The sequence below is a fragment of the Pomacea canaliculata genome, linkage group LG1 (assembly GCF_003073045.1).
Source record: "Pomacea canaliculata isolate SZHN2017 linkage group LG1, ASM307304v1, whole genome shotgun sequence".
NCBI lineage: Eukaryota > Metazoa > Mollusca > Gastropoda > Architaenioglossa > Ampullariidae > Pomacea > Pomacea canaliculata.
This window is the reverse complement of record NC_037590.1, coordinates 21,482,383-21,494,081: the sequence shown is the minus strand read 5'-3', so window position 1 is coordinate 21,494,081 and position 11,699 is coordinate 21,482,383. Positions and strand designations below refer to the sequence as shown.

The 11,699-nt window shown below is 42.8% G+C and overlaps 1 protein-coding gene across 1 annotated transcript; it reads right to left on the bottom strand.

The window, feature by feature from the left end:
• Positions 1 to 2,372: 2,372 nt before the first annotated feature.
• Positions 2,373 to 10,760, bottom strand: LOC112560583 (sodium/calcium exchanger 3-like). Its single transcript, XM_025232518.1, is given in 12 exon segments — positions 2,373 to 2,764; positions 2,896 to 3,020; positions 3,023 to 3,224; positions 3,618 to 3,789; positions 4,232 to 4,338; positions 6,343 to 6,575; positions 7,672 to 7,753; positions 7,756 to 7,912; positions 8,073 to 8,290; positions 8,548 to 8,721; positions 9,432 to 9,490; positions 10,016 to 10,760. Coding segments are annotated over 12 exon segments (2,448 nt in total). The 5' UTR covers positions 10,692 to 10,760; the 3' UTR covers positions 2,373 to 2,521.
• Positions 10,761 to 11,699: the final 939 nt, after the last annotated feature.

The window sequence follows — 11,699 nt, the reverse complement described above, 5'->3', positions numbered from 1 at the left end:
TTTCACATATTCTTTTTCTATAGAGGTGAGTGAAAAGGAAATGAGTTGTGGGATGTGTAGTGGCTGATGTAGTAGTTGTCTAATGTAGTTAAATAAATGAAGCTGAAAAAGATCAATGTCACTTGAACAATGGCATGTACATCTGGTCATGATGAAGAATTACATGATAAGTAAGAAGCGTTAGAAAACAGTAACGGACAGAGTTTTGTCACTAAAATATTCAGCAAATTTTTCCATAACTTATTCCTATGTGTGTAAGCATTTATAGGATGAGAAAGATTTCGTTGGTCCAGTCCAATATAAAACGAAACTTGGATTCAGAATTCTGTGCGACTATCGTCAACAGAAGCACATGGCAGACTAGTCATACAGTGGAGTGGAGGGGAACTGTACGACACCAGGCTGAGAACATGGTCTCAATATAAAGATTGCTCTTACAAGATGAGTGCTCGATCTCAAGTGTCTGGATAGTCATACTGCACTCTTACCCTACAAGGATCTCAGTCAAACTGATTGATTCATTTATTGATGGGTCGATTGATTGGTTTTTGCTGTAGAAGAAAAGTATTTTCAATAAATCGTGAGCGCCGTTAGTACTGTATCAACAAAATCATTGTCTAAATAATACAGATACTAAATCATGGCTCTGCAACTGCTGAATCACAGCCCAGCAATTCTTTTCTAATAATAATAGGTTTCCTGAATTCCACGGCTCTGCCACCGTTGCTTAATCTATTAATACTGTTTTACTGAATTAACAGCATGAAGTGTCAATAAAAATATTGTGTTGAAATTCTGTCACTTTAAGATGACAAGATTTCGTGTCAGTAAAAACCTTTCGGCTTTCGTTAACGCAGTCGATCCATTTAGTTCGATTTTTAGGAATCCGATGAAGGGAGATAATCAGTTTTTTTACGACCAAAATGTTAGCATTGCTCTCCCTTTAGAAATGTCCGCATCTTTCATAATACGATATCAGAACATAATAACACCACACAGAACACACTTTTTTTGTGTTATTGAACAGTGACCACTTTAATCATCTGAAATGTCTCACAGGGGAAGTTTTAAGGATAAAAATATACTGAAGGCTGATCGCAGTATCACAGAATACGTCTTCATGTAACAACGATAGTTCTCGTCCAGCTGTGGGTACGGTTACATCTCACATGACAGTGAATAGAATTTTTTTAACTTTAGCAAAAAAAAAAGTAGACATATATAAATTAATGTTTATAAATTCATAAATTCTTCGACAAGGTTTTTTTTTTCAGTTAGCAGCACATTCTCTTCTTTACTTTGACTGCTTTCTCAGGTGTATACCAAAATCACAAATTAATTATTACACACCTTTACATGACACATCAGTTTGTTGTGTTGGAACGTGGAAAATGTGGACGCCTACAGATGAAGAGATTGGCTGTCACTGTCAAAGTGACAGTACACAGTCACAAGTTTTGCTTGCTTTTGGAGTATGTCAGGAATCGTTTCATCAGCCTCTGTAGACATGGCAGAAAACCCTTTACGAATTCTGCAAAGGCCGCGCATTTTGCACGATTTTCCAATTAGTTGTGCGACATTTCTTGATAAACAGCAGCTAGCCACAAATACATTGACACCTGGAACATGCTTCACAATGCTGACAACTTCCCATCCTGCAGTTCTGGCGCCAATGGACGGAGAATGTGTCGATATAAATGTGAGCGTATAGATAATGATATTGTTGACTAATGGACCTAATATGTAAAGTGATAAAAAAAGAAGCTGTTCTGGGAGAAAAAAGTTAATGAAAAATTTATTAAATGAAAATGTCAAAATGTGAAAAATTAAGAATTCGTGCAAGTCCAAAATATCTTAAAATATCACGACTGAATAGTTGTTGGACTATGCGATAATATCAAACTTTAGAAAAGAGGGGATGTTAAGGGAATGTAATAGAATGCGAGGTTATTAATTTTGTTATTTGCTACTTTATATTCAGAAGTAAAAAAATAATACTTACAAAACACATAGAGCAGTGTTACGTCAGAAACTCCGAGGGTTTTAAGATATTATATTTTGGAAAATTTGCACATGTTAATGGCAACATGCTGCCATCCTACCCGTAAGTGGGAAGGTAGGACCAGACACCACATGTGAAGTGGATACCCGACAGCATCGGCATCTGAAGCCGGTGACTGCCACGCACACTACCCGTTTCGATATCTGTGTGGTTCAACGTACGACCCACTACCTGACCCAACAGTTTAACGGATACCTTACCCTCGGAGGGTTGGGAAAGGAAAGGCAACATCTCCCTTTCAAAAAAAAAATCCCAAAAAGGTTGCCGGTTCTAAGGCATCATTCACCAACGATGTAAAGGTTGCAAGACAACGGCTGCCATCACACACTAGGCTTTTAATGTCAAGCTTCGCTAAAAGTAGAATCTGATCCTCGGCAGCAAATCAGTCAGGACCACCCACGCCGGTCGGTATACGTGAACATCATGATCACAGTCGTAAGAAAGAAACTAAACAGCACTTTAAAAGCCAACGTCGATAGTCTTCTGGGCCAGAAGAGAACAGATGAGAACATGGAGGACCCAAAATAGGGTTATCACCACAGTGCAGACCCACTTGGGTCCCTTGGCGCCCCCGAGTTCTGCGCACCCGAACACTTTCATCTTGCGACGAGCCAGCAGGATGCCATTGGTCAGCAGACCGAGCACCGTGAACAGAGTTACGCCGAACCCCAGGGAGTCTGTGTCCACCATCAGCTTACCTCCCTGTAAAGAATGCAACGTCAGTAAAAAAATAAGACTAGGTATTTATTTTTTTTTCAAAATGTAGACGACGACAAGAATAAGCGCGCAAGCAACTAAAGCTAAACAACTTGCACAAGGTCTCGTACACATACCTTTATTTCCCAGTACACGGCAGACATGAGCCAGGGCAGCCCCAGCCCCAGAAAGACGTTGACAGCGTTGGAGCCGTTGACGTTCCCGATGGCACTGTCAGCCCACTTCTCGTTGAGAGCGCCGCCCGCGAGGCGAAGGTGTCGGGCATGGAGGTGCCGATGGCCACGAACGTGATGGCGGTGATGAAGTCCGACAGGCCGACGACGCAACCGAAGATGGCGGCAAGGTCCGAGACGACTGCAGTGAGCAGGCCGATACAGAGCAGTGCTATCAGGAAGGTCGGCCAACCGGAACCGATGGACGTGGGTGGGATGCAAGCAAAGAGAACCTGCATTGGACAGATTTGAAGAAGGTGATTAAATATTACTCGGACATCACCACTAATTTTCATACAGTTATAAAATAAATTTGTCAAGATATTTGTTTACTCGTTATTGTGCAGAGCACATTTAATTATTTTAATAGGCTTCGTCTCTTGTGTTTGTCTATATACATATAAGCGAAGACACTTTCTTACTCTTCTCAAATATCTTTATTGTATTAGTGGTTACTAGCTGTGACATAAAGTGTTAGTTGTTACAGACGAAATAACGATTATTGAGGAACAGATTGAGGACCAGCTTCCAAGACAACAAACAGACAAAACTAAAGTAGACACAACACATTCAAACAGCATACTGACGCGTGCTCAACGCACACATACATACACAGAGTAATATACCTTCCAGAAAAAGGTGATAAAGTGGAGGATATAGTCCATCTTTGTCGTTGTGTCCACCTCCCCGCCGTTGACGTTCATGGCGCTGAAGAACTGCTCGCCCCAAGAAGACGAGGTCAGCTGCAGTCCCTCCAGCGTCTGACAGGCTCGGGCGGCGATACGCGACACCATGTTGCTGAACTCTGGTCACGAGGCCAACATGACTGTTCTTTAGTGGAGCTGACAGGGGACTCAATCACCTCCCAACCCACCCCCTAAATTTTGCACAGCGATGTTTAGTTATCACAGACATAAATAAGCTGACTCCTAGATGTGCAGAGATCCGACAAAGACAGCAGTCTTCATTATGGCGGTAGAGGCTAGAGAGAGATGGTTTTTCGTGTACAAGTTTTTATGTTCTGACTGGAAACACTCAAAGTTTAAAAAAAAAATTAAAGAATATTTTTGCATTAAAAGATACAAAGAATCAAAACAGCTCGCACCTCCCTCTCTATTACAAGACATTCAACATTCAGTGCTTAGTGTTTTAGTTAGAGCTCACAACGAACTAACCCACAACGAATTTTTCATATGCTAAAACTTAAAAGTCAACACTCAAAGAAAACAATGATGAAGACCTTCGTCGCTGATAATTGGTAACGATAGCACGTGGAACCTTCCCGACGATGGCACCTCCAGTTGGCTCCGACAACTCGACCTGGAAGTTTGGTTCGTGTCCCGTTCCCTGGCAACATTCGCAATAACCAACAAACGTCAATAGTGTTTCTTCTCCCTATGCTCATTTTTAAAGCGTGTTTTAAAAAATATTTTATATGAGCAATAAAATTTACTCGTGACAGCGCACAAGAAAAATCAATGTTTATTTGATAGTCATGGCGTGATAAGAACGCACGAGTGTGTGTGTGTGAACGTGTAACTCCACTTTACTACTACTAATAATTGTTGTTGTTGTTGTTGTTGTTGTTGTTGGTTGTTGTTGTTGTTGTTGTTGTTGTTGTTGTTGTTGTTGTTGTTGTTGTTAAAGAGAATTCTGAGTGTGGTAAAAATATTAGAAAAACTTAATAAAATGATTTTTCGCGTTGTCCCCTGGGAAGGACTTCAATTCTTAGGCGTATTTAAAAACGTGTGACCTTCATATTAGTGACATTTTTATTTTGTATAATTAAACTTACTTCTGTTGACATATCAATTTTATGCATATTAAATACAACTCCGTCCGTAGTCTCTCATACAAGACTCTTCGGGTAAAACGTAAAAGCAACTGTGAGTCGGTGACTAACTAAAGTTAGTTTGGGACCCTGTCCAGCGTAGTTTCCTAATTACACTTGGAAAAACGATAAGGACTACAAACTATTCAAAATAATTTTGCACGCAAAAATTTTCCCTCCGCTTCTTTCCTTCTGTCTTGCTTCGTTCTCCATCCCACCTGTTGCCTAGCTGCCAGACAGAAAACCTTCTAGCAACCTTAAGGGCTTTTTTTTAAGTTGTCACGCACAAGAGAAACGCTTAAGCTGTTCCCTCGTTTCAACTCTTTCCTGCAAAGTGTTTGATTTTTGATAAGACGCAGGGTTTCTTCCCTTTGTGGCCGCAGAACGACACTGAATCAATCCGCGTGACGTCACATCGGACGCCAGCGTCCAGGCAACTGTGACGTCATGGCTCCCGACCCGTTGTGTCAACAGCTGCAACACCTCCTGGCAACCTGGCTGACCAGTGTATGGCAGAGCTCTAGCCCCAGCAGATGGTTCACAGATTAGTGTTGAAACGCCGACCTTAGCCGGTTCGTCACTTGACCTTCTTTATATTTATTCACCCGGAACAAATAACGGCTTTCCTTCAAGCTTTCGACAAAACAAAGCTACTGCGAACCGTGCAAGCTTGTTTGCCACCTTGTGGGGAAAAGGTTGTCATCCAGCTATGTGGCTAACTGTCAGGTATACCTCGTGGTCAGTTAATCAGAAGAGCTCCAAGAAAGAAGGAATGATTTTTGGTATTTTTCCACGTGACACAATGTGACGTATTATTGCATGCGATCGTCCCTCCCCCCTCCTCGGTTGCCAACGCAGCACATATAACCAACAGTATACAACAGGAACATTAACAACTCGCCAGGTGTAGTTCTAATTGCAAGAGTCCTTCAGCACAATTAACTTAATTACTCAGAGAAGACTCAAAGCCGTGCTTTCTGATTTCTGTTTCCTCTTACACAAAACCAAAACGTGCTTTTAAATCACGCTGCAAATTGTTATTCGTAAATCTTCAAATAAAATAATGTCGAGAAATGTCTGATAATTTTTTTGCCCTTTTGTCACTTTTTCTTGTTTATGGGTACAAATGTTTTGCGCTTGCTTTTACTTGAAGGAACTGATTACACGAGTTATTTGACTGATTTGTTATCCTAAAGATTACAGAAATAATTACAGAAGTGGTGGGCGAAGGAGCGGAGTGATCGAGTGTTCAATGAGTATACTTAATCTCGTTTTACGTTCTGGTTCTTGATGAAATCAGCATGCTGTTGGAAACCAAGGTCTGGCATCCTTCAAGAAAGTGTTGCTAAAGAAGGAGTTTTCGCTAGTAGTTATTAGATTGTTGTTGTAATTGTTTGCCATAACAAGGGAGACAGAAAGTGGTAAAGGCTGACTGTTCCACAGACATGTTTTAAGAAGATAAGGAGAGGCAAGTAATAGCGAAGGCAGATGGAGAACAGCGAAGGACATAGTTGACTGACCTGGGTTCCGATGATCCCCACCTCAACCAGCTTGGAGGTCTCACCGTGAGTGAATGTCACCGTGCCCTGACCTCCCACGTAGTGCACGTTGCTCTTGGCACTCATGTCACTGGTGTGCCAGGCCACTTTGACCTCGCCGTCCGCCCCGTTGACCCTGTTGACGATGAGCCGCGCACTGGCCGCACTCTCCTTCACGATGTAGGACGGCTTGGAGAACTCCAGCTTGCCTGGTTCTGAGGATAAAAAATTATTTTACAGGATCAGATGATTTCCGGAATCTGCTCAGACCTACCACGAGGCTGTAGAATAACAAATAAATCATTGAATATTCCTACAAATAAGCCGCAAATACATAGCTTCTACAGACCCGCATTTGGTTTATAAGTGTGGGTGTCCACACCTAGAGATGTATAAAAATAAATAAACATAAAAAATAAATATAAATTTAGAAATAATAATAATAATAATAGAAGAAGAAAAATAGGTAGTTGTTGTCATTTGATAACTGTCTCTTTTTCGTCATAAAACGACTTTCGATCTGCCCTTAGTTTCACAACACTGTGTTCTACACCATTTTCACTAAAGCTACATTTCTTTAAATCCAAAACTTTAAGCACAGTGGAACATATTCGTGCTGGTTCCCCGTCACTAGGTGACCACAGTGGCAGATATTAAAACACTCGGCTTCATTACCCTCTGCTTGTCTAACATTGCGAACACCATGTCCGGGGACCGGGAAGGGGGAGAGGATGAAGTTGGTGGATATAGTTTACTGGACGAGTTTGAATTTGTACGCTTTAGTTCCATGTTTATGTTCACTCCCCTCTACCCTCCCGTAGGCCGATTCTTATACCACTCACGTTTCTACACGTCCAGTGCACTCCCATGTAAATCATTCACCCCCAAAGAATTATGGAATTAATCAAAAACGTTAATATTGTTACTGACGATGAGCGTCCTTGGCCAGGAAACTGGAGAGACGGGGAACAAAGAGCCCGCGTGACTTGTTTATTTATCACCTTTTACACCGACAGGCGGCGATACTGTATGACGGAGTGCTTGGCGCTGGGGACTCTGACAGTTGGTGGGAATCATATGTAATCCTCCACATTCACTTGGAAGCGCATGCAGCTGTTGATGCGCACAACACCCTTCCTTACCTGCTGCGGAAGTCGCGCGAAAGCCGACAACTACTTTCATAGGAGAGCGTAAACTCTTTTATTTGTGATACCCTATAATTTTCCCTATCGCAGTATATGTAAAACTGAAGGACAGGAAGAAAGCTGGAGGATCTGAACTCATACACACAGGCATCCTTTTGGTTCTCACCGTCGTCGTTAATGATGGTGACCTGGTTGATGGCCACTTTCCCGATGACAAAGTCCTCGGCGTTGCTGTCCACGGGTCGTGTAGAAGCCTGACGTAGAAGAACTCGTCTGGCTCCCAGACATCATCATCGACGATCTCAACAAAGACGTCCTTGATGCTTTCTTGCGGGGCGAAGGTGACCAGCTGTTTGATAGGCTTGTAGTCCTCCCCCGCCAGGGCTGTGCCGTCTATTGTCTCCACCCTGTAACAAAAACGTTACCATCATACTCTCAGTCCTAGTTTCAGATTGATGAAAGAGAAAACCAGCTTAAGCATTTTGCTTTATTTCATGTGCACAATGCAGGAATCATGACAGATATTTCAGTGTGCGGCTCTAGTGCTTCACCTAGCAGCAAGCATACCCGACTTTAATTTCCTTATCCATGTTGCCATAGCGACGTATACAGAGACGGACGTGACCCTCGTTCTCTAGCACAGCGCAGGCAGAGCTGGTGAACTCCACCACGGCCTTGTCCACGAGCTGTGACGGGTCCAGGGAAACGGCACTCGACTTGCGACTGTCCTCCACTGTCTCTTTGACCGTATCTTGTCGAATACCTTGAGAACAAAAGCAGAATGTCTCCGCCATTTAGTTATGTCCTCCGTACACTTGATTTTTTTTCTCGACTAAATTCCATTATTAAGTGAATAAATATGAGCTAACGTTTCATATATAGTGTGCACAGGTGCCTAGTGAACAAAGCGAGAGATCAAAGCATGGGTCAAAGGCCACAGGACACGTCATACATTAAGACGGTCTATGGGCAGTCTTTGTGTATCTTCTCCCATCCTGCTTTCTTTCTCTTTACGATTACATCTCCCACATCTATCCTAATTGCTCACGCTATCAAACGTGGCATCGACTTGAGGTGTCAGCCTATGTCCTCCGGTTATGATCCGAATAGCTGAGACTCGATACCAAAGGGCGCCTTTGGGTTTTTCCGATGCGAGTTTGGCCGCAACGATTTTTGCAGTCTTTTCTTCTGACAAGTGTGTTTCCTTCTGGAATTCCTGAAAAAGATAAACATGAAATTAATTACACAGCTGCTTATCTGCTTCCTGCAGATCATCAGTGAGAGTTTTTCTTTAAACCTCGAAAATTGAGTTTGCGCAGAAACAGGCAAAGCCCCACATAACGGGTACCCGGGTCACATGGCTTTGCTACCAAAACACTGGCAACAGATCCTGTTTGCTCCCGCCGCTAATCTTGGGATCGATACCCTCAGCCGATTGCAAGCTTACGGGACTGTCCATACAGTTTTATTAATGTGCGATAATTTTTATTACAGTTGATAAAGTGTGCAATTGTTGTCTTTGCGTGCGTTTCAATAAAACAAGTACCGAAATTATTAACAATTATTCGGCAGGAAAACTGGAACGAACTTTCTCTACACGGCAAATTTCTTATTGATATCTGTGTGTGCGTGTGTGCGTGCGTTCATGTGTGCGTGAGTCGTGATGTTAGGGACCTTGTACCAATGCAGGTACACATGATCAAAGACCCAATAACCTGTCTCCATCTAACTGATGCTTACTAATTTTGTTTCTCTAATCTGCATACTTCATCATGTGGTCAGGTCGTACCAGAACAATTTTCTTTATTCTAGCACTCGCTTTTAACGACATAAAATCAAGAAATCTGTTGAGAACTCTGCAAACCAGGGAGAGTCTGGAAAATAGAGCATAATTCTGATGGTCCATGTCACCTACATTATACTTACCTTTGCAACTTCAATGATATCAGCTGACCCACCATTATGCTGGTTTTCACCCTCGATATCTGAAATCAGGTACAACCGCATTTACAATTTAACCAAAAAAATGTTTGGGTTCTTTCTTTCTGCTGCATTAAAATATTTTTGAGAACCGAAAACATCCTGACGAGATTTTAGGCTGTGGTCCTTTCTACGTGCAAAAAATAAATAAAATGAAAATCAAGCTAAAATATCCTTCTTCTTTCTCTCGGTTTATTTTATATTTGTGGGCTGGCTAACAGCCAGGATATTTTATTTTTTATATAATGATGAGTTTTCAGATATGCAAGTGTTCCTCTTGCAGTATATAGACTTTTTTCCTACCTCACATCAAACAATAGAGTTTTTACACAAGTTATGCTTTTAAGTGAGATAAAGGCCCAATTTCAGCTTAAAAGAAATTTATTTCAGTTACAATTTAATAAACTTTGACCTTATTAACCTGCTTTAATGAAACTGGATATATCAGGTCTCTACGCCAGCGCTGGGACTCTCTGTTATTACGTAACCAGTCCCTTGGATAATATGAGTCGTGCTCATCAACTACTCACCGACTCCTATCTCCACCTCAGAGGCCGTTTTGTTGCGCACGCAGCAGAAACCCTTATCCGCGGAATAAGCCACCATGATGAGAATGGGAAACAGCAGGAAGGTCACGATCGCTTCCCACAATTCCACCTCCTTTGGCGATGTCCAGAGGAGCACGATGATGAGCCAGAAGTAGGCGAAGATGCCGGTGAAGGCTGTCACCCCAAACACGCGCATGTTTTTCAGACGCCGGCTCTCGCCGTCAGGCACGCACATGATGCAAATGGCGGTGATGCAGAACAAGTTGAAGGCTGCGGAGCCCACGATGGTACCCGGGCCCAGCTCCCCGGACTTGAACTCATTCTTCAACGTTTCTATCATGGACAGCAGGATCTCTGGGGCGCTCGTGCCGAAGGCGAGAAGGGAGAGGTTGGCCACCGTGTCGTTCCAGACCTTGACTTCTACTTCTTTTTCTCCCTCCTGCTTGTCGCGAGAAGCCACTTTGATGATGCGGGTCTTGCTGGTGATGTGCTCGATGCCGCAGATGAATGTATCGGCGACGATGGCGATGCCGAAGAAGCACCAGATCATGGCGACGAAGTACAAGGCGGCCCGCACCCCCTTCTGCCAGGACTCCTCTTCGTGGAAGATGGGCAGGAGAAGACCTTTGTCAGAACACGTGTTGTTTGACATGGTCATGAACTCGATGTTGTCGTTGTAAGTTTGCCTTCACTAACTCACGACATCAACAGCAAGATGCTTACATGCCACCTGTTTCTTGGCATTATATGCACTTGTCGAAAAGTTTTGAAGTCACAACTGTTTTCATATTGCCACGTCTGAAACAACATCGACAAGACCAAAATATCATTATCGTTCTTGTCGTCGTCATCAATGTAACCACAGTTATTACCATAGTAGAGCATGTTTATACGGAGGTACAGATGTAGTGAAAGAAGACAGTGGACCTGTAGGGCCACCACAAAATCCCCAGCATGCTCGTTAGTCCTAGTCATTCTGAATAATATTGGAAAGGGCTTTCTAAAGAAAATGGTCATGGTAAATTAGTGAAGTAGCGAATGTGTGCCGAGTCAATGAATCTGTGAGACATGTACGCTTCGGCTCTTCTCGTTGCATCAGAAATTAAATGACACTTGCTCTGCGCATGTGTACTAAAAATGAACATTAACTAAATGGCGTTGTTTCTTGAACATATACTAGTCAGCAGTACAGAAAATGACAAACCTTGAGATAAAACCACGCATCCCAAATACTTTTGTTTTAAAAAAAAATAACATGGTGCCAATACCGTCTCTGACAATTCACGATCTGCCTGCTTCCTACGAGAATGGGAAATGATGATGGTGACAGGTTGTCGTTCCTCTATAAGAGGCTGGCATGTACAGAAGACTTTCCTGACAGTGTGACAAGTGGGTCAGCTTCTGACTGACGTCCGTGGCTCCTGAGCTCTGAAAACGAAGGAGAAAATGGCCGCGGGTCTCTGGTATTTGCAGGATGTCATGTGTGAAAAATTGCTTCAATTTTGCTTGTCTGTCCTGGATCTGGCACTGTTGTTTTTAATTCTGCAGTCAACCGTTGTCTGGTCCTCGTGACCCCGACCCGATGTTTCCCTAAACGTAATCTTGTACAGAGCTGTGACAGGCCTTTGACCATGGTGGATCTTGACACCCGGCTACACGGATGCAG